Below are 26,626 nucleotides of genomic sequence, written 5' to 3' on the forward strand. Positions count from 1 at the left end.
CTAGCTTTTCTGCAGGATTCGGACCCTGCTGAAGTTTTGTTGTCCCATCAAACAAACCCTTGCTGGAACAGCCAATGACAGGCTCTGAGAAGTTGGTAAAGGGGTGGAGCTTTCAGCCATGGGTGGATGGTATTGTTTAAAAGCAACTTGAATGTTCCAGATATCCTGTCTGGGAAGAAACTGTAAAACAACCTTAAAGCCTGAAGAAGCCCCTCACCCTTGCCATAAGCAAGCACAGCCCATGTTAAAAAATTGGCATGTATTTATTGTGTCTTGAGTTGCCCAGTCAAATGTTGAGTTAGTGAGTGGGTGGTACAGCAATAGATGGCAAGGATGCAAAAATATTGAAACCAAGCAGCACAGGCAAATTATTATGGCAAGGCAGGAGTCAGAATGATCAACCAGTGTGGCCATAGGTCCATTGCACAATGATGTTGACCTCTTGTGTGTTAACAAAACAATCAACTTATTGCAATAAAAGCTATTTCCTGCCCTCTCAACTCTTACTTTCATAGAAGATTCTCGCTTTGGTGCGAGTCCTGCAATATATGCTCCTTGCTTTCCTGGCCTATTTCCACTTGGCCTGGGAAGGGTAGGGCATGACTGACCAGCTACAACAACTGCTGCTTCTGCTTAAGGGGCCAGAGACCATCCTACCTGTGAGTCCTGCAGGACCTGCTGCTCAGGATGCCATTGTATGTATTGTTGGGAGTTTTAGTTGGAGTCAATACTTAATTTTGGATATTAAAATTAGTGCTGTTATGAACTATGTGGGGATTGTTTGATTTTATTGTATACCTACGGAGCTGTTTCCATTTATTGTTTGTGACTATGAAAATGTTGCTGCGTTCTTCTGATTATGTAAATCTTTTCATGCCATAAGCCATTTTGAGCATGGTTTAATGATGTAAAGTTGGCATACAAATACACAGTGATGATGAAATTTTTATACCCTGCCCTTTCTGTCACAGTCAGACATGCTTATCTGTGGGGTGCCCTTCCCATCTTACTTTTATGATATAAACAGTGCTTTTCCCCCCTTAAAAAATGTTTAGGGGTATTCTCATTTTCCTACTCATATTGTAATACTGCCCTTCAATGAGGCCAAACGTAGATTCACAAAATGTTTCGGGGTATGCATACTCCTGCGTCCCCCCCCAAGAAAAAAAGCACTAGATATAAGAATAAGAATATCCAGTGCTTTTTTTCTGGGGGGAACACAGGAGTATGCATAGCAATGCCCATGTTGCAATAAGTCTGTGAGATATATGAAATCATGCCTGTATGTTCCCTCCCATATGCCCAGATGCTATTATGTCAGCTGCCTGAAATGCCTAAGAGGAGAAAACTTGCATGACCATCCCACATTACATGTTGCACCCCCTTCTCTAGAAACAGAGCTTGGCAAAAGGTTTGCAGAAAAGTAGCCGTGTGGTGGGGCCCATCGAGAAGAAGCAGCAGGTTGCAACCTACAGAAACTTACTAGTTTGAAAACAGTGCAACTGAAGGTGGGAACTTTAAATAACCGCATCCTTACGAGGATGCACTTTTCACAGAAAAGTGTGCGTCTCAAAGAGCTGGTGCTGGCATGGTTGTTTTGGCCAGAGGTGTCTCTACTTATCCTCACATTTTGGGAGGGGGTACGCACCAGGGGAGGTGCAGTGGGCGGCATCTGGGGCAGGCTGGATGGGAAATGGCTGAATGTGTGCTGGTGAGTGTGTTGGTGCTGGTGGGTATGTTGGTGCTGGTGGAACTCCGCCCTCAGCAGCGGCACCGGGCCAAGAGAGGCACCGGTCCTGTCCGAACTCTGAACCAAAAAACGATTATTCAGCTCTTGCCTGAGCAGCTCGTGATCTAGAAGAGGGAGAGAGAGAGAGGGAGAGGGGACAGGGAAAAGACACAAGGGCACAACGGCCTGTGAGTTTCACAAAAGACGTAGAAGAAAAAGAGTCAAGATATTCACCTGGCATTCCCTGTTTCTGCAGGTCATGCTGTGGTGGTTTTCTACGTGAGGACTCATTGGTGGAGGTAAGAGAGATGCCTGTGACAAAGTACCAATCAGAATCCCCGAATGAGGCTGGCAATACATGATTGGTTGGTTGAATGATATCAACAGGCTGGTATCTAAAGACAAGAGAGAACACCATGAGTCATCACAGCAGAAAACATACTGGGGCGTTATCAACAAAGTGTCCCTTCCCCTGCCCTCCTCCCAGCCCAAAAAACATTCATGATAGGATTTATTAACCCTAAGTGAGGGGTGGGGGTGTCACCAACTTTCCCCATCTTCCTTTCCACCCCACCAACATGTCTATCTCTACATTCAGAAGCATTTCACACTGACATTTTCCATACACATATATAATCTCCACGTAGCAAAACTCTCAAGCACACTGTCACTTATGAAGCAAAGGACCTGTAGTTTGTGTACTGTGGATTTAAGGGTTGGAGGAACTGCTGAAAGATAATATTTTTTGTAAAAAAAAGAAAGCATGAATTCAAAGGTAGACCCTCCTTTTTTAAAAAAAAACAAAAACACCCACAAACCTGTCCCCCACAATTGAACAGGTTCCCAGGGAAGCTTATAAAAAGTTAAAAATTATAATTAATATAATAAAACACATAGGGATCAGGATTCGAAATTAGCAGGGCGCCAGGTGCATTTTGTGCCTAGAGATTCTCCATTTGCAAGCACCTCAAAAAGTCTGGGTGCCATTTTTTTCGTACCTGGCTGACACTCAAGGATTACGGTACTTAAATGTATGCGCTTTGAAGCCTCAAAGTACAGTGGTACTTTGGTTTACAAACAGTCCTTTTTACAAACTATTTGGTTTATGGACTTCCGCAAAACCAGAATTTTACCTCGGTCTACGAACGGAAGCCGAACGGTGGAAGGGCACCAGCGGTGGGTAACCTCATTAGGGAAATGTTTAAGAACAGATTTGGTTTAAGAATGGACTTCAGAAACGGATTAAGTTTGTAAACCGAGGTACCACTGTATACATTAAGGATAGACAATATGTTAAGGAGTTTAAAAATAAAGAGTGTTGTGAAAACTGAAGTACGGTGACAATATTTTTACTATAAACACCAAATTAAACATGTATTAACAATTTATGCTAAAAATGTGATATTAACAATGTGTCTCTTATGTGAATTGCGTATTAGTTAATGCTTATCAAAATAATAAACAGAAAATATTACCGACCCCCCCCCACCACCAAATGGTGAGTAGACATTCTGTTTTGGCGCCCACAACCCAGGTCCCAGAAATGATTTGGCTCCCAGCTTTTCTATCCCAGTTTCTAACATTGATAGGGATGTATCCAATGTTAGAACAGATCCACTGAAATTAATTGGCATGACTCAAATAGGTCCACTAATTGCAATGGGTCTACTCAGAGTAGAACTTAGTTGGATGCAGCCCATAAAAATATTTAACCTGTCTTCCAGGTTAACTTTGTCAATGTTATATCGAAGTCTTTTGCTGCCAAGCCTTTCAATTAGTAAGGGAGAACAATTTACACCTATGATTTAAGCTTCCCTTGGGCTCCTTTGGGAGGAAGGGTGGGATATAAATATCATAAATAAATGAATGCCACCATTTATTCCTTTAAAGCAGGGCTGGTGAACCTGTGGCCCTGCAGATGTTGCTGGACTACAACTTCCGTTGTCCCTGAGGCTGATGGGAGTTGGGAGTCCAACAGTATCTGGAAGGCCTCAGGCTGCTTTAATGCTTGCAGTACTCAGTAGGCGCCTGAGGTGTAAAATTCGAGTACAGGAGCCCCCCAAAGCAAGTGGTGTTCCCCTAAAGGAAGTATTTAGCGCTAATAATAAACAGTGATCACTGTAAATTATGATAGTGAGGGTAAAGACCATTCTCAAGATCCAGGGTAAAAAACCCCATTATAAAAAGCTAAAACCTAGTTTACAAGGGAAAAACAAGAGCCAAATGAAATGTCACAACAAAGAGACTGCTTAACTTTAACTCGGGTTAACACAAATCAGTATACAGCAGGGGTAAGTGGCTGAGGGCAAATGAACGCTCTCTACACTCTGGGAAGGTAAGTTATGGTTGGTGAGTGTGTTCAGTTCCCTCCATACTCTGCTTTTGCTCTGTTTACTTACAATATTATTTATAACCTAACCTTTTATTTTTAAGGTCCTCTCCCCACCTGCTTTATGTGTTACTAGGGCAAACTTTTTTTACTAATTTTCTCTCAATGTATTGATTATTAACTTAGAATAAAAATGTGTGTGTGTGTGTGTTTGGGGGGGGGGGAATCTGCCCTGTTTTAAGACACCGGATACTTCTGTTTAGCTTAAAGATAATCCAATTTGTTTTCCCCCCGTGGGGCATTGCCGGAGAGGAATGGATTTAAAAGTGGGCAGCTGGGTATCGAGTTTCCTTAAAAGACTTGGAGCTGGCCTGGTGGATATGCAGCTGACTCGAGACTTCAGTGTGACACAGCAGCTTCGTCTTTATCAGCAAAGAGAACAAAAAGTGAGTGTCCGGGGGGGGGGGCACAAATAGCAGCAACTGCAGTGGCAAAGCAGTTAAACCAAGGGATTGTAACAGGAATGCAACATGGCAGGCGGAACATACACTGTCCATCTGTTATCTAAAGCGGCTGACAGTGGCTTCTTCAGAGACTGTTACCCTCACCTGCTGAACTGATTTCCAGTCTCTGTGCTGGAGCACATGCTCTGTATCCTTTTAACTAATGGTGCCAGTGCTTGAACCATGTGCAATGAAAGCATGCATTCTACTTCTCCCTAAATACAGCAGTGGTTGCTGAGTATTGGGACTGGTAGGGCGGAAAGCAGGGAGGCTGAGGGCAGGTGGAGCCAATGACAACCAGATCCAACTAATTCAAGCTTTATCCCCAACCTCTCCCCCCATGAGGGAGGTGCTACACAGGCAACACTGAGATTGAGGAGAAGGAGGAAGCTGCCTGAGAGCAAATGGAGGTTGGTGGGGAAGCCCCATTCACCCTAGTGGGCCAGCCTCCACTAATTAAACATATTCTCTTTCTGTATCCTTGCAACAGCTCTGTAAAACACATTAGTATCTCTATCTTCATATTGCACATATGGTCTGAGGTTTAGAGAGAGAGGCATACCTAAGCAAACCTAGTGCATTCATGACTTTTTGGTCACAACTACAGACTAGAGACTTCCTGATTTATACAACAGGTGTCAGGACTCTGGGCTGGAACTGGGGACATCAAGGTCTGGGGTTGGAACAAAGCCTAGTGAGCTCCTGTAAAATATACGAGCTTCAGGGGCTCCTTCATCAACAGAAAAGGAATGGGGGTTTGCAACACTGACCCCTGTGATTGGCCAGCAGTATGAAGCCTCTTGATTGGTCAGGCCTGGTTAGAACAAACTTGTGTTGTTGACATTTTGGTCAGTAAAGCAGTTTCTTCTGCTTGCTGAACTCCAGGCAACAACATAACCAGCTTGTACCTCAAAGTCACTTTAAAGGTGAGCTTTAAAGCATTATTTAAATGGAATTAAAAGTAGTTATAAACTGTCCTTCACCTGAAAGTTCCATGACAGAGAAACATTAAAATCAAACTTAACAAAAAAGTCCTAAAAATAGCATGAAAAAACCAAAATGAAAGGACTGCAGCACTGATCCCAAACATACAAATTCCCAGTAAACTCCACCCCCACCCCCCATCCCCTGGGAAGGCCTGGATCTCCCTTACAGATCTTAAAACTTGGACAGGTCAGAATGGAAAGAGATATTTGGGCCTAGCATTGAAAATGCCAGCATAAGCACCTTCAACTAGGCTTGGAAAATAATAGGCAACCAAGAATTGATGTTATGCCCCCTCACTCCCTGGCACCATATGCTGAACAAGTTGCAAGTTCAGGACAGTTATCAAAGATTTATGCTGGGAGGGCAGGTTTTATGTTGGGGTGGGTGGGTTATAACCTCAGTTAGTTAAGTATTTTTAAATAGATTTACTTGATTTGGGGGTGGGGTAGCTGTCCTCCCTGCCTGTGCCCATGCTTCTCACAATAGCTCATTACAGTAGCCCAGCACTGAAGTTAGCAGAGCATGGATAACTGTGGCTAGACTATCTCTGTCCAGGAATGGAGATAGCTGGCAGACCAGCTGTATCTGAGGAAAGGAACTTCTACCCACAAAAGCTACCTGGCCTTCAAGTGACCTGGATGATTCAAGTACCCTCAAGGTTCCTGTTCCTTCAGGAGGAATGAGCCCCATTTAGAACAGGGTGCCCCACCAATTCCTAGACCCAAAAACTGCCAGCCCAGAGCATCTCTGTCTTGTCTGGATTCAGTTTCAGTTGAGTGGCCCACGTCCAGCCCATTGCTGCCTCCAAACATTGGTTCACCCCCTGCATATAGATATTAGCATGACTCTTGTGGCTTTGGCCCAGCCCAGCTGCATGATAAAGGCTCGGTTCAGAAATCATGCCAAACCAAGGTATGAATTATAACCACACTATGTGTTGAGCAGCTAAGCCGTGGTTCACAGCTGCCTGTCTGCTTTTATATGCCATCTGCTCAGTGCTCAGTTTCTCAAGTTCATTTTTGTCTCTATGATGTGCAGCAGCCCCCAGAGGTGGAGCCTTGGCCCTGACTGTGGTGGGTCAAAGGTTTGTGAATTCAGACATTACAGCAAACCTCACTTAGCACAAACATTGGCTTGCAAACCCGCTTCGAACAGCGAAAGATATTTCTACCATTTTTGCCCCACACCATACATTTAAATCACATTTAAAACAGATGGCTTCCCCCAATTCATCATTGGAGGCTGTAGTTTGTTATGGGTGCTTGAAAGAATAGCTGTAAGTGGTAAACTAGTTTTCAGGTTTCTTTGGGGGAAGCATTGCTCTTTAAATGTATGCTGTGGATGTGATCCTAGTTATAACATTCTCTAGTAGTTTTTTCTACTAAGTTTCTAAGCCTTTTTTGCCTTTAACATACAATCAAGTTACTCCAGCTTCTCTATCTCTGGAATCTCGGACAACAGCTTGAAGCCAATTCCTTGATCAGATGGTTTAGCCTAAAGCAATATTTGGCCAGTTCCTTTTCCCTTTTCACATGTTTTACGTTTGGAACTTTCCAAAAGAGAAACACAGGACAAAATGGAAGGCACCACTGCTTTCAACAGCTAGAAATCCCCTACCCTCTTTCTTGTTTGTTAATTGGATTTTGTAGGAAACAGAAAGGGGGTGTTGGTGTAAATGTGTGTCCACTTTAATCCCTGTTGGGTTAGTTACAGAGTCAAATGCCAGATCCAAAGGGGTGAAAACACCACAGAAATCTCCAGCTGCCACAGGAACAGCTGTGGGCAAATGAGGAAACTAAACGGTGTGTTTCAGAGGCTGAAGCAGAAATGTATGTATATTTAAGGATACACAGGGAACTTCTGAAATGTAGCTAGGAAAAAAATAAAAGTTATTAACCATCTGTGATTGCTAGGCTCCCCGTCCCCTCCAGAAAGTGTCCTGATATGTAGAGGGGGCGGGATTATCTGAAAAAAATTGCACAGGACATTACTACACACATATAGAAGATGGGATCCATTTGTCTTTTGCTGGTAGGATTATTGCCTGCTATCCTGGGTTTTAATAGGAGAGTTTTGCTTGCTCAGCTGTGCCTATACTTCAGGGTTCCCCCAGATGCAAATTCCTTCTTCCCTACTTAGTGGAAGGAATGTCTCACAGGAGACATTCTGCACCCTCTGCTCCTTTCCCTAACTGGATCTTCTTCCAGAATCTGCTCTGCAACTGAAAACGTATTGCAAAGAGCACTGCAGCTCTCTTTTGTGTGATGGTGAAGCAACAAGTGAATGCAAAGAGCAAAATTACTGATGAAAACTCTTGAAAAAAGACATTAATAAGAAGTATGTTTGGGAAATGTGGGGATGTTTCCAAAGAAATGTTGTGCACCCAACACCAAGAGTGGAACCACAAGATAAGGTCTTCTTGTTGTTGCTGGTGGCTGCCCAGTGCACTGACCCATGACAGGGCTTTTTCAGTGGTGGCCTCCCAGTTGTGAAATGCCCTGCCTGGTGGTGTAGGAGGCTTCTGTATTTGATTCACGTGCAGTTCAGGAAAGGACATAGCTTGCTGCTAGAGACCATGTTTGCCTGCAGAAGGTCTCAGGTTCAATACCTGGCATCTCCAGTTAAAACAATCAGGGAGTGGATGACAGAAAAGGCATCTCTTTGCCTGAGACCCTGGAGAAGCACTGGTACTCGGAGGAGACAACCCCAGGCTAGATGACAACTAGGCTGACCTGGTGCAAGACAGCATGCTCTGCATTTCTGTCTTCTCTTTTCATTTTTTCTTCCCATATTTTTGAGCCACTTCTAATCTCTCTCTCTCTCTCTCTCTCTCTCTCTCTCACACACACACACACACACACACAATTTCAACAGAAGGATAAACACTTCTATTTTAAAAGGCTTACTTTCATTCGTTCTTTTTGCCCCTCTGTAACATTTAGAGCAGGGATAGCCAACATGGTGCCCTCCACATGTTGTAGAATGCAACTCCCATTAGCCCCAGATGACATGGCCATCTGTCGAGACTTGTGGAAGTCATAGTCCAAAACAACAGGAGGGCACCCCCTGATTTATGGGGATGGCTTCCGCTTGAATTCCTATCATTCTCCAGAAGATGTTCTCCAGTTCACGGGCAACATACAGAGTGAATACTTGTCTTGAAGGTCTAGTTTAGTATCTGTTACCAGTTACAATCATGTACCTGTTGCTTTTAAAAGACCACCAGAGCAGGTGGTTTCCTTTTGATTTTGCCTCACCTTAACCACACCCTGCAAGCAATGGGTTTTACAGAGCGTGACAAGGGGAATCAATCTCAGTGCAAAACCCAGATGAGGGATGATAGGACCTACCTGCGGGGTGACCAGGGATCACAAGGCTGTTGGTGGGTAACGCTGGAGGAGGTGGCAGCGTAGGAGGGGTGGCAAACATGGCCGGATGGTGCTGGTGTTGGGACTGCGATCTGAGAGGGAAATGTGAGGCAGCAAGGTTAGAGATGGAGAGGGGTAACGCTGGGCCGGAGGAATGATGGGGAGGGATCTGGGGGGAGATGGGGAGGTGTTTTGGAAGGCTAATACTTGTTGCACTGCTGGCGCTGCTGCTTCTGCTGTGGAAATAAAAAAAAATGAAGGGAGTGGGGAGAGAAAGTGTCATTAGAAAGGCTGCAGAACTGCAAAATAACCAAAGCATTTGTAAAAGTGTCCCAGCAAAAACACTGTCAGAGATATTTTGACCCATCTACTATCCAGCAGAGATCCCAAGGGATTTTCCCAATCTGAGCTAGGGTAGCAACTCCTGAATGACATTCAGTTTCATTTTCACATAAGCGATCACTGGGCTTCTCCTCCCTCTTCAACATGTCTTGAGATATTCCCTGCCCACCCCAGCGTCTTCTGATACACTTTTCATCCCCAATGTCCTTAATCTCCTGTTGTTGAAGACTACTGCAAACCACTCCTCACTGTCTCCTTCTGAAATAAGTAATTGCAAGCATGAACAAAATGGGAATTGACCCATATCACAACAATATGTGGCCCTGCAGATATTGCTGGACTGAACACACTGGCTGGGGTTGATGGGACTTGGAGTCAATAGATTCCCCATCACTGCACTAGAAGATTATAGAGATCAGAGCTCTAAATGAGCACGGTCTACCCACCTGATATTATTGAGTCCGTTGTGGGCCACCTGGTGAAGCCCTGGGTAACTGAGAGGAGGGGGGATGTGGCTTGGGGGTTGGGTCCGGAGCTCAGGCAGCAGCTGAGGCTGTGACTGAGGTCGAGGTTGAGGTTGCGACTGAGGCCGAGGCTGCGGCTGAGGGGTGAGTCTTGGTGGTGCTGGTGCTGAGATCAATGGCTCTTTCTTCAACAGCGGGCTTGCCCGAGCACTCGACGTGGGTGCAGAGGAGGTGGAAGTCACTACGACAGTGTTCGGCGGGGGGCTGTGGATTGGCAGCACAAAGGGCACGTCAGTGCTCAGTTCCTGGCTGCGCTCCAGCCCGGACACCTTGGGGATGCTCCCTGCTTTCGCTTCGGCCTTGTCATTCAAGGCTGGACCTTCAAGAACAAGGAACAAGGCAAAAGTTATGTGGTAAAACATCCTGATGATGCATTTGGATTTCAGCATGCTAAGGTGGAAAGGATTTTAAGCGTATTGTCTAGCTGTAGCATGTTGTTATTTACCGCCAAGACCATCTCAAGGGCTCAGGCATGAATTCTGGATTTACATGGCTGTTTTTTCCATTGACACAGAATTTTTTTCTCCAATTGCAGCATCCCTTGTTGTCCCCTCAAACTGAGGTACAGAACAAGAGGCTGGGTCAAGTTTCCCTCGGTTGGGCCCAGGGATTCTTCTCCCTGCTGCACCTCTTATGGCTGGCTCACGTGGTTCTAAGCAACTGGAAAGAAGCAAGTTCTGCCTTCAACAGGAGGACGGCAGAAAAAATGGTGGCAGAGAACTGAAGTAAACTGACATTATATTAACTGTCCCAGATTCTTTTATAGTAAGAAATTCACTGGGGAACTGGTACCATTCCTTAGATAATGGAATACAACCAATCTGTTTGAAAATGTAAGTCAAGATTTGCCCAATGTGGTATATAATGCTGATTATGTTAAACAGATTATAGGAGATAATTCTGATGGTTGCTAGTTCTTTGAATCCCATTTGATGACTGTTCTTTTTAAAAATAATAATAATTGAATGGCCCTGTTACCCTTCGTATGTTTTGCCATATTTTTTTAAAATAGACATTATAAACTGCAGAGTTCCCCTTTCCCATACCACCATGCTTGAATTTTCCAAAACTGGTTTTTAGTATCTCTTCAGTGAGACTAACATCCTATTTTAGATTTCACTTGTGACACCGCTGCCTCGCCAGGTCTACCACCAAATTCCATTTTAGGTAGAAATAAGTAGCAACACTAGACAAGAGCTGCTTGGAAGTGGGTAACTTTGCAGGTATATGTTACAAAATGTAAGACACACACATCACCTTTCCATCAGGAATGCCTACTGCTCTTCTAGACAGCTAACATTGTACTGTGACAGTTTCAGTAATGCTCACATTTACCTTGGATTTTTGCACCCACCAATAAAGTGCATTTTATTAAAACGTACAGTTCTGGTCTTGATAATAAATATAAATGGCACCAAGGACACTTTTTGTTTGGCTGGCCCTTCAAAAGCTGTAATTTTTAAAAAGAATCTATATGTAATATATCAAACTTCAGTGGCATGGCAACTAGCAGCTACATAAATATATTTTTCCAGCAAACATTTTCTTGATGTAAATACTCATTCAGCTATGGCCACAATGAGCCAGACTTATTCAGTGAACCAAAGATTGGACCTTGCCTGAACTCCCACATTAGCCAAGGACATGTTGGGAGCTTTGGAATACTCAGTCTTGGTTCCCAACCTGTAAAATGGGAATTTAAAGACCCACTCCTTAAATTTGTGGTGTTGATAAATGAGATTATGCCTAATTCCTGCTGGGTATGGGGGGATCCCCTAATTTGCACCACCTGAATCAATTCACATACTGAAATAATAGAATTGTAAAATTGGAAGGGACTTTGAGGGTCATCTAGTACAACCCTTTGCAATGCAGGAATCTCATTTGAAATTTCCACACCTCAAATCCTGTGTTGTTCCTCTTCAACTTAAAAAGTATATATTGGGGGGAAATGCACTAAGAAGTGTGTTTTTTTATTTATTTATTTATTTATTTATTTATTTATTTATTTATTTATTTATTTATTTATTTGAAAGTGTTTATATACTGCTGTATCATAAAAATATATCAGCAGTTTACAACAATATAAAAAATTATGGACCTAAAACATTTTTTTTGCGGAGGGGGGTACAGATAAGGAAATTAGAGAACTGAATTTTAGACTGGGAAAATGAGAAGCAACATCTGAAAGATTCGTCCATCCATCTCTCCTGGTGACCGTAGGTGCAATATGACAGAATGTTCTTCCCTAAAAGGTGAGATTTTTGTTCAATCACAGCATTCTTCCTCCATACAAAAAACGCTTGGAAAATGAGCAAGTTGTGGAGAACCACTCTTCCTACAGCAATTGTTTATCTGGTATGGATCACCATTCAGATAGTTATGTGAGCTCCTACCTGCTGTCTGAACTGGGAAAGCTCAAACACCATTTTCCCACCCCAGCAACGAATAGACCAAAGACTATGACGGAAAAAACAGATTTAAATGATTCATTAAAAATTCAGTGATGCCTATTTGGGTGGTTTGAGAATGATGCTGTACAAGAAGAGTAGCCATGTACAGCAATGTAGCTTTAATAATCTCTAATACTTTGGGGGACCCAGAAACATGCCAACAGCTATAATAAAAGGTCCCTTGAAAGTACCAGTAACACAATCTCTTGGGAAGTGTTTATTCCCACCCCCTTATTTTAACATTGCCAATCATGCAACCCACACTCACAGATATCAGGCTGTTGTATCTTGGTGGGCACCTATCTGGTGTCTTACTGTTACCACCTGTCATTGGCACTCTCTATTCATAACCAAACAGCTCCAACTTGAGAACTGAAGGTGGAGGTTGAGCATGATTCAACGTGGCTAACGCCATTGCACACACCCACTGCAGCTATCAGTAAAGATTTGCTACAAATGAATCGGCATAAGCATTCCACATGGAAAACCTGATGAGCTATTTTTCACTGATGTGACAAGAGTCCCAGAACAAGTAAAATTACCATAAAGAAGAGAGGCCCTCTGGGCATGTTCCTTCATGATTTGATAAGCACAGGCAATGCTAATGCATAGGAAGCTGCCTTATACGGAGTCAAAGAATTGGTCCATCTAACTTAGTATCAGCTGCACCAGCGGTTCTCAAGCTTCCTATTTTCCTTGAAAATGGCTGAGGGCCTCAGCAGACCACTTAGCAAACTCTGCGTCAGATGTTGACCTTTGGCCCCTGATATAAACAACCATGATATTCACCACCCTATACTGGAACATTCCAATGATAGAAATGTGTTTATTTTTACCAAGTTCTAGAGTAGTTAATTTTCATGCCTCATGATAACAGGCCGAGCCAATTTGCCTAAGACTCAACAGTCAGCTCCAATATTTCAACCTTAATTAAAGCTGAACTCACGTCAGCTTAGCTCTTTCCTTCACAGAGTATCTGACATTTACAATGATTTGTGTATCTGCCGAGCCACACTGAAGGCTAGATCGCATTAGCCCTTTCCCACTCCCCCCACAACCAGACACAACATTGTCCCCCTCCCACTTTTTTTAGCATGCTGACTTTGCTTGTTTTCTAACTAGAATCCCAGGATGCAAAACGTTCCTTAACAAAGGGCATAACAGTCTCTCATTATAGAAACATTTGTGTACAACAGCCCACGAGGTATCCATCACACAGCCTTACGTGATCCTGCCTCTTTTTATTGCAATATCTGAACACTTCCAAACCATTAATGCATTTGTCCTTGTGACACTCCTGTAAGGCATAAAAAGGCTATAATTCTTATTCTACACATGGGAGAACAATGGCATACAAGGCCACCTCATCCGCTGCATGAATGGGGCCTATGTCCTGGGTGCTAGCCTTGAGACGGATGCCCAGCTATCATAATTTATTGGATGTGCTTTGCTGTATTTTCTGAATAAGGCTGAAACCACAGCAGCACTCCTCCTCCTAAGTACTTTACTCCTTTGATAAGGGCACCAGCATGGAAAATGAAAGATGGAGACGATATGAAGACCAGGAGCCAAGCCGTACGCAGCCAAGAGTGGAAGAACCATCGTGAAGAAGATAGCCCTGTAGACCAGGGCCCACTGAGTAACAGCCATGCATCGCATGAAAGACAAAGCCAAAATTGTGGGAGTTGAGCCTGCATCCAGTTCCAATAGGAAACAACAGAGGGAGGAAAAAAGCACCTGTAAGTTTCTCAGTGGCTTTACACCTGTTCACAACGCCCCCACCAGAACAATAATAAAATAATGCAGCAGTTAAGATAAAAGCATGCCAATGCATAAACACAATAATGCATAAAAAGGCAGCATTTAAACCAGTTGCAAGATGTCGTTAAGTGCAACTGAGCAGGCAAGATGGTGGGGAAAGGCAACCAATGCCAATACTTAAATTATGCCACTAAAAGCCCAGATAAACAGGGCAGATTTTCCCCTAGTCCAAAAAAGGTAAGACAGAGAAGGCACCAGAGGGTAGGGATGGGATTTTCTAGAAATCTCAGTGTTGGGCTTATGCACACCAATTCTTTTTCCAATTCATGTCTCACTCCCTGATCTGGATGAGAAGAGGGTTGTTTTCTAACCAGCTCCACTAAAAATAGGAACGTTATTTGAATATAATTTTTGTATATACATGTAAATAATATACAATAATGTTTATGTATAATACATATGCAACGCTCAGCTGGGTTGTAACTGCTGAATTCCATATACAGTCATTTAAAACAGATTCCTTTTCCATCCCTACCAGGGAATCTAGAGGGAGTTTCATTAAAAGAGTGCCACCACAGAAAATGTAATATAGTGGACCCTCGGGTTATGTTACCTTTGGGTAATGTAACTTTCTGGTTGCAAACGCGTCAAACCTGGAAGTGGGTTTGCTGCGCATGTGCAGAAGCGCTCTACGGCGGCGCATGCATGCGCAGAAGCAGTCCTCCAGTTATGGAATTTTCGGGATACGGCCGGGCCTCTGGAACAGATCCTGTTCATAACTGGAGGTACCACTGTATCTCTGGTTGTCACCTAATTTTCACAGGTGATGGCACCTAGAGATTTCAGCTGCTGGGGAGGCTCATATGGGATGCAGCTTTGTGGTCAAAGCTAAGGAGCTTCAGTCCTGTAAATTGCCTATGTAGCAGAGTGCATGGGAATCATGTGTGCCAGCTCCTCAGAAGAACAGTGGGGTACAATAAAATAAGCAAATATCTACTATCCCTACTGATGTCTGCAGCCAATCTATGGCTTAACCCAAGAGGGTGTGCATAACTATGTGCTGCAATGAGGAATATGCTGCCTCCTTTTGCAATTCCTCTGAACATTGGAAGCTGCCTTCTATCAAGTCAAATTATTGGTTCATTTGGCTCACTGTAGGCCTTACACTTTTGCAAAATGCCCCGAAGTCAAGATCCTTGGCTTGACTTGTCTGAACAGAAATAATGAACAAAAACTATTATCCTAACTTAGACGTGCACAAAGCGGATTATGCTATTACTTTCAAGGACATTCAGTAACTCTGATTTAAGATTCCACAGATTTGTGAGCGGAGGATGGACGCTAGCTAGCCTGTTATGCTGACTTCTCAGCAGAAAGCAAATTCTTCAAGGGCTTAGCTAAGTCTAAAGGAAAACTGCTGAGTGCAGCTGATGGGAAATCAACTTGGGGTATTTAAAACTGGCTCTAAACTAGAGAGAGAGAGAGAGAGAGAGAGAGAGAGAGAGAGAAAGAGAGAGAGAGAAGCACAAGTCTTTCCCTGCCACTGGTACCCCCTCCTGCCACTCTTAAATGACATGCGCCAACATGTCATACACACCAGTAGACTGAGCACAGTGCCCCTCCCAGAAAAGGGCCTGACACAAATTAAACCTGTTCTGTTAGAGGAATTTGCTTCAAAGCTGATTAAGTGTTGCTCAAGTGCAAGAGATTAAAATCCACAAAAGCTGCTCTTTGAGGACTCCTATAAGCAGTTGCTGAGTTATGCAAACAGCACTTGGGGCAAAATCACTTCCAGACCTGCAGCCCTTTCTCCCTCTCACTCACTTGGGAGGTGCATGTTCTTTGCAATTTGTTTATAAATGCATAAAAAATCATGATTGGAAAGAATCAAATATTTTCGACTATGTTTCTTGAAAAAAGGAAAAGCTGTGCCTCTGCATCCCCCTGCATTGCACTACCTTTTACTCTCTGCAATGTGTGGGGGGGGCCTTCGCCCCTTCCTTAAAACTACTGTAGCTGCAGCACACATCTAAGAATGGACTACACTGGTGTTAGTACTAGATAGCCAAAGAAAAAAGCAGGCTGTGGCATGACCACTGTCATACGTTATACGAAGACTCCCTGCCCTTTGCCCTGGGTGACTTTGAAATTTATAGCTTCTGACACACTGTGCCTTACTATAAAGAAATATTGGAGCTCATAAGGAAGACCCTAGCAGTTGGTCAAAGAATGGGCCCAGGTTTGAAGAAGGTATAGGCAAGGTGCCCTTTGGTGCCTCCCAAAGTTTATCAGAGTAGAGAGGGCAGATGTGGACGAATGGCAGTGGGCACAAGTAGGATGGATGGTGATGAAACAGTGTATCTTCAGCCTGGCACTATGAAGAGAATTAAGTGGTTAATTCCCAATGCTTCTTGGTCTTGGCCCTGATATGGTGTCTGCCAGGAGTAAAGCTCAGTGGCATGACGGTTAATGAAGACTGTAGCTACATCTGCCTGGCTTGGTGTTTCTTTTCACAGAGATGGGCCACCATGCTACATGCTGGACTGGATCAACTTTAGGGAAGGGCTCATAGCTCAAGACTGGAGCTATGCCTCGCATACAGAATGCTTCAGGCATACTTCTCAGCATCTCCTATTTAAAGGGATCTCAAGTAGGACAAATGGGAAAGAGTGAGACCTTGGAGAACTATTGCAAGTCAGAATACCAAATATTGGACTAGATGGATCAATGGTCTGATTCAGTGTTGTTGTAGATACCAATATTTATTTGCTTTCCCCCTGCAGAAGTGACTCAGAGCAACTTACAGTGTAAAAACAAACACTGAAATCAAGTGTAAGAAGAATAAACTGAGAAGCTAAAATACAGTACAGTGATACCTCAGGTTACATATGCTTCAGGTTACATACGCTTCAGGTTACAGACTCCGCTAACCCAGAAATAGTGCTTCAGGTTAAGAACTTTGCTTCAGGATAAGAACAGAAATCGGGCTCTGGCAGCAGCAGGAGGCCCCATTAGCTAAAGTGGTGCTTCAGGTTAAGAATAGTTTCAGGTTAAGAACAGACCTCTGGAACGAATTAAGTACTTACCCTGAGGTACCACTGTATAAGGCAGCTTCCTATATTCTCTCAGAGTAAGGGATATGCTAGTTATTTAATGACTTGCTGAAACTTTGCATTATTTTCTTTTTAGAATGTATTTACTTTAAGACCACTCTTCCATAACAAAATGCCAAAAGCAGCATATTTTTCATAATGTTTATTGAGGAATTAACCAAACATGGCAGTCACTTTTTATTGCCCAAGTTATGCTGCTTGATTTTTTTAAAAAAACTTTCCTTTAATCATTGGAGATGTTTGAGAAATGTCCAAATAATACGACATCTGGAGTACCATGACCCTTTTGCATTTAGGCAAAATGACAAGTACAACACTAATCTTTCTGGGAAGCAAAAGAGAGCAGCTGCCTTTTGTGGGAGATTTTGGAGGGGGTACCACTTTTTCCTTAACTCCAACCCCCACCTCTATATTGTGTTTTAAAAACAATGTCACTCAAATGCAGAAAAGGGCAAATGTGTGTGTAATTTTGGCTTTTCCCTTCCAGTGCAAGAAGTCTAAGGCTCACACTGGAAACGCAGAAGTATCTTAATTTTTGAAAATCATTCTTTATCTCACTATTTAGGTATCACACCAGTCATAGACAGAACAATAACTACTATTAATGTGAAGGTTCTAATTTCCCTTGAATGGCTTTGTTATTTCATAGAATCAAAGAGGGTTATCTAGTCAAAGCTCCTGCAATGCAGGAATCTCAACTAAAGCATCCATTACAGATGGCCATCCCACCTCTTCTTAAAAACCTCCAAGGAAGGGGAGTCCACAACTTCCCGAGAGAGACTATTCCACTGTCGAACAGCTCGTAGTGTCAGAAAGTTTTTTGTATGTTTAGTCAGAATCACCTTGCTTGTAATTTGAAGCCATTGGTTCAAGTCTTGCCCTCCAGAGCAGAAGAAAGCAAGCTTGTTCCCTCTTCCACGTGACAGTCCTTTAGATATTTGAAGATGGCTATCATATCTCCTCTCAGTCTCCTCTAATCCAGGCTAAATATGCCCAGCTCTTGCAACCATTCTACATAAAGCTTGGTTTCCAGACCCTTGATCATCTTGGTTGTCCTCCACTGCACATGTTCCAGTTTGTCAATATCGTTCTTAAATTGTGGTGCACAGAACTGGACAAAGAACTCCGGGTGTAAGTCTCACCAAGGCAGAATAGAGTAGGACAATTACTTGGCTTGATTGGGACGCTATACTTCTGTTGATGCAGTCTAGAATAGCATCAGTTTTTTGCTGCTGCTGCTGTTGTCTCAGGTTAACCTTGTGGTCTACTAACACCTTCTTTTCACATGTACTACTGGCAAAGCCAGATGTCCCCCATCTTATATTTGTGCTGCTGATTCATCCTGTCTAAGTGTAGAACCTGGCATTTTCCCCTACTGAAATTCATTTTGTTTACGTTTGGGCCCAGTTCTTCAATCTGTTAAAATCATCTTGAAACCTGATTCTATCTTTCTGCTACATTGGCTACCCCTCCCAGCTTAGTGTCATCTACATATTTGACAAGCACCCCTTCAAATCCTTTATCTAAGTCCAAGCACCCCTTCAAATCCTTTATCTAAGTCCAAGCACCCCTTCAAATCCTTTATCTAAGTCCAAGAATTAGGGGTCAGGTTAATAAAACGATTAAGCAAGTGAGCCAAGCCAAACTAAGCAAGCAAACCTGCTCATAAGACCCTTTTGGATAACCCATGTAAATCTTCCAAATAGTGACTGGAAGACTGATTTTGAACGTGAGAGGCTGGTTCATAGCAGGCATTAGAACCGGTGGTCAAGGAGAAGGGCTGTAAATCAATGGCAGAACATCTGTTCTGGAAGCAGATGGTCCCATGTACAATCCCTGGCATCTTCAGATAGGGCTGGGAGAGACACCTGTCTGCAATCCTGCCAGTCACTGTAAACAATACTGAGTCTGATGGACCTATGATCTGACTCAGTATATGGCAATTTTGCATGCATGAACAGCAGTAAAGGTAAATGCACAATAATCTGCTACTGGCACCTATTTCCCCCAACGAAGGTCAAACTCGCCCCTGCAATTGTGGTTTCATTCTCCAACACTTGCAACACCCCAATTCTAATACACTACCCAAGCCCCTCCTCAGACCGTTGGACATTCCTGAAACCTCTTATTTGTTGGTGTTTGCTGTATTTGTTCATTCTACGACAGACTGCTCATGAAAGTCTGAAGAGAAAGTGCTTGCTTTTTCTGGCTATACTTGAGAAAGACATTCAATATGTTATCAGCAATTTAAAATATACCTCGGAAGCTGCAGTGTGTAAAATTAACTTCTAGAGAGCCTGGGACAGAGGGGAGATGAACCCTGCAGAATGAAAACATTAAGCACTCACACTAAACATTTTTGCAAGCCAGCCCACAAAGACAAAAATATGGACAGTGGTTTACCAGGAACAGGTGCCAGAAAATAGGATTGTTTCTGGAAAATAAGGGTCAGAAAATATGGACAGTTGGATCATAGGAGCTGTAGCCAAAGCTAGTCCTACTCAGAGTAAACTCACTGAAATTGATGCACACAACTAATTTAGGGACATTCATTTCAATGGGTCTACTCTAAGTAGAACTCAGTTGGATACAGCCCTATGCTTACATGTACTCCACAACCATTTAGGTATCAAACAACATTCAGCATCTTACATCTTGAAAACAAAACAAACATGGAATCACAATTTGGAGCAAAGGGCGCTCTGCAACGCCTAGCGTCACCAGATCCAAACTTAGGCCTTTCCTAGCATTTTTTTGGTTTTTTGCTTGCTCTCTTTTTCAACAGGAAGCTCCTTCCGCAAGGACTTGGATCCAGCCTCTCTCACTTCAGTTCGTTGGTACGGAGCTGTCTGTCAAGTCAAATCGTCTTGCAACAATCTAAAACACCCTCAGAACAGCTGCCACTGTCAATTATTCTCTCCGACAGCCTTGACTATCAGGAAAAGAACTGGAGCGAGCACTTGCCAGTTTTAATAAACTGTGTTGCCCAAGTCATTTAACCTGCTAGATTGCTGTACGCTGGGGCTGTAACAAGCCTTCAAGCTTCTTGAGGAAAGGAACCGTGGTAAAGGGCTGGCAGCTTGGTCCTTGGAATCTGCTTCCAAGTGCACCCATTTTCTTTCGCTTCGGAGGCACCCAGGTTTTGAAAAAACATAATTTCAAGACTTCTGCACAGTGTTTTGTGATGCGAAAGTGGCTACCGTTTATCTCTATTACGTCTGCACCTTCCCCTTCCTCCCAGTAGCTCAGAGCAGTATTTTTGCCTGAAAACCACTCTCTGAGGTGGGTTAGAATGAGCGAGTGTGATTTGCCCAAGGCCACCCAGGGAGCTTAATAGCCGAGTACAATTTAAAGTTGAGTTTTTCAACACTCTAGCCAGTACCCCATACTGGTTTTCAAAACAGCTTTCAAAATCACCTAAGTGAATTAGGACCCTGAGTCTGCATGCTTCAAAAGACTGTATTTTAGAATTACCCCACTCACTTAAATGACACTATGTAGGAGCATGTGGTTTTTGGAGAAACACACCAGATTTTAAATTAAGGCCACAATTTTTATTTTAATAATTGCTAAATCAATTAAAACCCTTTTAAGGTTTAGGTGTATTAGATAAACTAAACCAATTTTTAAGTTTACTAAAAGGATACCTGATTCAGACAATTCCTCCTCCTTAAAAAAACAAAAACTTAATTATTATTTTCTTTTTTTTTTAATGAAATCTGCAGGTGGCAGGAACATCTTCTAACATGGCATCATATACATGCACCATCTACAAACAAATAGTGCTTTTTATTCAAAACTATTGGCTTAGTCACAAAAATTATGATTAAATGAATTTATTTAATTAACTGGATGAAAGCCTCATGTTAAATGAGAGCTTCCCTTGTGGACAATCTACTCAAAGAGAAAAAGAATGCTTCAGAATTTATTTCTGGGCCCAATTTGAGATGTTCAAGGTGTTCACATTAATGCTATTGAGTTATATCCAGTCCTGCTCCAGTCCTGCATCCATCAGTCTAGAAAGACAATGGAGTGCAGCCCTGGGGGCAAAGTCAAACTGCTGGAGAATCACAGCAGCTGCTGTGGCTGCAGAGACCGGTAACTCATAACTGCTGCCTCCTGTGTTGCTTTTGCTGCGTTAGCAGCCCTGAAGTGACCAACTGGGGCAAAGGGCAGTGTGTATGGACTGGGCTACCCAAACAAGACGCCCTCACGGTCACACTGCTTGCGGTTGAAAGGAAAGCAGAGCAATACATTTGGCACCAGCTTGGCTGCCAGCGGAATTGGACGTTAACATCAGCAGAGGGAATTCTGCCACCTTATGATGTGTGGGGAACAGTGGCCCAGGAGAGGGTTTTCTCTGTGGCAACTCCTAAATTCTGAAACTCCTTTGTCACAGAGGTGTACCTACCACAAGGGTCAGCAACCTTTTTCAGCCGTGGGCCGGTCCACTGTCCCTCAGACCATGTGGTGGGCCGGACTATAATTTTTTTTTTGGGGGGGGGGGAATGAACAAATTCCTATGCCCCTCAAATAACCCAGAGATGCATTTGAAATAAAAGCACACATTCTACTCATGTAAAAACACACTGATTCCCGGACTGTCCATGGGCCAGATTGAGAAGGCGATTGGGCCGTATCCAGCCCCCGGGCCTTAGGTTGACTACCCCTGACCTACCATCTTTGCCCTACAGTTTACGCCATATGCTGAAGATGCAAGTGGCCTTAGACAATCAACTTATTTTGTTTTGCAGGACTCAACTCTTGTACTGAATTTACGCATTTTGGAACAGTTTTACTTGTTTTATCATGGTCATAGATTTATTCGTTTGCTTCATAGCTGTATATTATATTGTCATCACCTGCCCTGGGACCTTATGGTGAAGGGCAGACAAATAATTGCCAATAAATATACAAACAAACAGCCCACCATTAAACCATTTCCTCAAATTCCTACTGCCTGCCCCCTTGAAACTTTGTTTTATTCAATGGGTTTTACATGTGGTGCTTGGTAGTCCCAGCCTGAGCCATCTGCATTAGCAGACTAAAGTATCTTAAACCCCACTGGGATTATGTGTCACAACGATCAAATATGTATCACTTCTTTATAAGCTTTACCTTTGAATCAACGAACAATTAAATATGTTTGCAACCTAAAGGGACAGCAACTCCATCACCAAGCAGCTTTGGGGCAAGTCACTATAGAAAACTGAAGCATTTCAGAGTTCTTTATTCCTAAAAAAAGAAGAAGCTTGATTGGATTGGGAAAATGTCCAGCACAAAGAGTGCGAATTTCTTTGCAGAAAAGGACCCCGACAGTGTTAAAACTGAATCCACGGGATGGTGATTTGTTGCTTTTGTGGTTCTTTAATAAGATGGTTTGATTCCTGGATTCTGACATGCTATATCTAGGAGTGTTAGCTGTAAGCATGCATGACGACATGCCAAAGCTACAAAAAGATGAATGGAAATGGGCCCTGAACTGAAGGTTTGGGGCCAAGAAATAAAGGTAAGGATTGCCGTTCAAATCCCCAGAAAAGTAAGTCATGGTACATTTGCATAGCAAGGCGGCTGTTGGCAGTGGTCCAAGGCAAAACCGAAACAGGATTTTCAACCAAGGCACCTACTGTGGATGCTGGTTCTGTAATGAGATTGGAAGTTTCATGCAGGCTTTTAATCTTGGGCTCTAACATTGGATCAAACACAGCAGAGTTAAATCCCTTCAGTCCTGCTCTTAAGCCTGACCAATGACGTAAGAGGCAATCTATAGCCTTGACCACAAAAAGATACAAAAGCTTTTTTGTATTTACTAAGGAGGGCCTTATGCAGTGCAGGCAAAACAATACAATACATGGAGGAGGTTCTTAGACCCTCTTAAAGTAACTGGAGCATTTTTAAAATCCAATCTTATTCAAGTATTCAGGCCAATGTCTGGACCTTTTAAAAAGACACAGCGCTCCTATATATCAAATGATGTCGTGCTTTTAATTAGTCAAGTAAGTGCAAATAACAAACTGTCAGTTGCCACATTATAGCAGGAAAATATGCTACTTTCTGCTGTTTGAAATCCATATTGATTCCTGCCCCACTGCTGTGAGTTATTAATCACTCCAATTAAATCCCAAACACAACTCTTTGCTCTAAAATTGAACCCACAGCACTTGATCAATAGCACAAACCTCCAAGAGCAATTACTGCTCATCGTAATAGAACAGACTGTTCTTTGGGAAACCTGAAGGCAGCCATTCTTCAGCTGAAACTCGAGCCACTTTTTACGCACATAGCAAACAAACTAGGCCATCTGTTCTCTTAAGCAGATGTAGATGCATGCACACACAACCCACCCAGGGAGGGAGGGATATATCTTTTACTAAACTGAGACGTGTGCGTGCAGGGGCAATGCTCCCTTGGAAATGAGCCACTGAGTGACCTCAATTCTTAACCCCGAACTTTCCCCTGGCAGAACCCATTGCAGAGTTGGGATATGGAAGGACAGGGCCGTTTTGAGGGGCCCTTTGACAAAGCATCCTCAGTGGGTGAGCTGACCTTGTAACACAACAGAGGAGCATGCACACAAACACGCACACACTGTCCAGTCGTGGCTGACTCTGGAGTTGCGGCACTCATCTCGCTTTATTGGCTTAGGAAGCCGGCGTACAGCTTCTGGGTCATGTGGCCACCATGACTAAGCCTCTTCTGGAGAACCAGAGCAGCGCACGGAAACACTGTTTACCTTCCCGCCGGAGCGGTACCTATTTATCTACCTGCACTTTGATGTGCTTTCAAACTGCTAGGTTGGCAGGAGCTGGGTCCGAGCAACGGGAGCTCACCCCGTCGTGGGGATTCGAACCACCGACCTTCTGATTGGCAAGTCCTAGGCTCTGTTGTTTAACCCACAGTGCCACCTGCATCCCATCTTTTTAACAGTAAGGAGGGGCAAATATTCTGTGAGTAGCAGTCTCCCAGCATCTGCCATTCTGTTTTTCCCATGATGCCGTAGCTGCACTGCTCAAGGGGATTGTGGGAAATGGCAGTGCTCTCAGAATTATTTTGCAGAAAGAGGGTTCCAAGTGAGACATGAGAGACACAGTTGAACGGGGAAGAAGTGGTGGCCCATAATGTAACTAGAGCCAAAAGAAGAGAAAGAAAAGGCTGTTTCAGAATGTCACTTAAAAACTACATCAGTGTAAAGGAAGAGTTTTTGAGAGGGTCAGGGGCATGGCAGTGGTTAGCTTGCTCAATTGGCATGCTGTTCGTTCTCTCTCTCTCTCTCCACTGCCCCCCACCACCACAAATTTAGCAGATGGTAGTTCTTCAAGGTCAGACCAGTATATTACAGAATTCATATTGGTTCAAGGATGTGCATGAGTCTATGATTCACCCCCCCCCCCCGCCACAAAGGTAATATAAGGAGAAATACAAGTAACTCTTACATCTGAAAAAGTAATGTGTGAACTTGTCCTTGTTTGGAACGTGAATGAATAAAAAATAAACACTTTTCAAAATAAACAGGCATCTGTCAAAGCTCAGCTAATTTCTTGCATGTGGGAGGAGGAAAACCCCCACACAACCACCATCCGTCTCCCAAGGTCAATCAGGAGACACAACTGTACATTTATCACAATTTGTTATTCCGGCAAAGCTCCGATAAGACTGAGCTACTGATGTTAACACCTGGTTTAATTTCGAGAGGTTAAATGCGAAATCCTTTTCTTATTGCTATACTGAACGGATCTGCCGGGCTGCCTTAAAACCCAGTGTGGACTAAAGCAGCAATTCTGTTCCAACTGATGATGCCGACTCAACCCTTCCTCCCCCTTTAATGGCATAAGGAACACAGGAGGTTCGGCACTCCAGAGAACAGCAGCATTCCCATTACCAGAAGACATCCTCATTGGAATTTTTGTATTTGTCATCTTGAGGAGCATACACTGCCTAAACAAATCTCAATGTGTCCCCAGCAAGCCCCCACCTGCCTGCTTTCATACTGATAACCAGCTTCCTCCTCTTTGGTCTCGCTGTCACTCTTGTAGGGTGGAGGATGGGGACATAACAAAAAGAATGACAGGCTCTGCCTGTCATTGGCTATGGCTTAAATTACTGTTTGGGCTCCCTGCCTTCTGCCCCACCAATCCCAATGAGCACTAGCTACCTCTGGAAGCATATGGACATACCTTTAAAATAAGACACTACATCCTTTGGGTTGAGTTCATCTCCTCATGCCCTCCCCACTTTCTAATGTTTTTGACAAATGCACTTATCTATTTAGCCACATATTGTTTTCTTTGATGGGCAACAGTTCTCCAGGGGCTCGGTTGAGTGTGTTCCTCATCACATGCTATTTGTAATTGGAGATGCCAGGGATTTAACTTGGGGCCTCCTGCATGCACAGCATAATAGTGGATGATCCTTCCACTATTCTGGTGAGTATACTGTACATATGTGCCTTTGGCTGCGCCCAAAATCCACCCCAGGTAATCTAGACAGGCCTATTCATGCAGCCTGACTCTTCAGTGCACCTGAGTAAACATCTGGCAGTGAGACCTAATCTCTGCTAGGCAAATCGGATTTTATGGCCTTCCTTTGACTACATCAGGGGTGCTTACACCACAGAGGCCTGGAAAGCGGCTGGCAAAAGGTGTAAAGTCCTCCCCATGTGCTTTGACTCTTGCTCATGTATAGGCAGCCCAAGGACTGCACAATGCTTTAGTAACATGCAACCCACATGCTGATAGTAATATATGACATTTGCACATGTGGGTGTTTTTGTGGGTTTTGTTTTGCTATCTATCATCTGCTTAAATGTTGGGGCCAACTGGAGTTCCTTGATAAATGCACATGCATTATTATCACACATTAAGACATATGCACAGGTTGCATGATATTTACTATACTGAAATGCCTTCCATGTAGGAATTTCAATAGCAAGTGAAGCTGCCCTAAGATGTAAGCTGCTGCCACGCTGCTTAACCTCCAGGAATCTTCATGATGGTCACATTGCTGCAGGCTTTCCTTCCTGCCAGCTTCTGATTGGTTCATCCTTCTCAGCAAACTCTGTGTTCCATCTATCATCCTTCATTAGGAAAGCTATTGGCAGCCAATTAAGTAGCGATGGACGTAAGCCATGAAGCTAATCAAGATGAGTTCAGGCCGCAGGCGGCTGGCTCACCGCAATGAGGAGTGTCACATTGATTTTTCTTACCCTTTGTGGGTTCTCCTTGGGTCTGTCAAGACAGATTTGGAAAGAACTAGAGTGGAGTTGCTGAATTCTAACAAATTTCATTGATGACAAAATCAGACCACAGGAAGGTAATAGGATAAAGAGCTTGGTTTGTCTACCACAATACGCAGGAGGTCTGAATTTTCAGAGAAGGAATAAAGGAGGGTGAGGAGAGGTTTTAGAGACAGAAAAAAATTAGAATGACATTTTAATTAATTTTGCATTATCTCTGTCGTGCCTTTCTGCTATTTGTATGAAGCTCAGTCCTGGTTTCTGTACTATCCTAACCCACCATTT

At 43.4% G+C, this 26,626-nt stretch overlaps 1 protein-coding gene and 1 long non-coding RNA gene across 12 annotated transcripts in view; one reads left to right on the forward strand and one right to left on the reverse strand.

Annotated features, from left to right (window-relative positions):
* Positions 1 to 26,626, reverse strand: part of FBRSL1 (fibrosin like 1) — a 791,959-nt gene that overhangs the window by 35,629 nt on the left and 729,704 nt on the right. For 4 of the 10 annotated variants that reach the window (XM_083476390.1, XM_083476387.1, XM_083476381.1 and 1 more), the window contains exons 8-10: positions 9,705 to 10,101; positions 8,899 to 9,152; positions 1,628 to 1,854 (exon numbers count right to left, since the gene is read on the reverse strand). In XM_083476390.1, the coding sequence (XP_083332516.1) occupies positions 1,628 to 1,854; positions 8,899 to 9,152; positions 9,705 to 10,101 (878 nt within the window). Of the gene's footprint in view, positions 1 to 1,627; positions 1,855 to 1,963; positions 2,125 to 8,898; positions 9,153 to 9,704; positions 10,102 to 26,626 lie in introns of all 10 variants that reach the window. The other 6 variants (XM_083476382.1, XM_083476388.1, XM_083476384.1 and 3 more) reach the window with 4 other exon arrangements.
* On the forward strand, positions 2,869 to 16,989 carry LOC310693982. Of its 2 annotated transcripts, none has more exons than XR_014519447.1 (4): positions 2,869 to 4,510; positions 10,318 to 10,615; positions 11,906 to 12,037; positions 13,756 to 16,989. It is a non-coding gene; the product is annotated as an uncharacterized lncRNA (long non-coding RNA). The 2 variants fall into 2 exon arrangements; XR_014519448.1 differs by having other exon boundaries at positions 2,869 to 4,504.

This window comes from Podarcis liolepis, assembly GCF_965112155.1.
Source record: "Podarcis liolepis genome assembly, chromosome: 15".
In the NCBI taxonomy this organism is placed as follows: domain Eukaryota; kingdom Metazoa; phylum Chordata; class Lepidosauria; order Squamata; family Lacertidae; genus Podarcis; species Podarcis liolepis.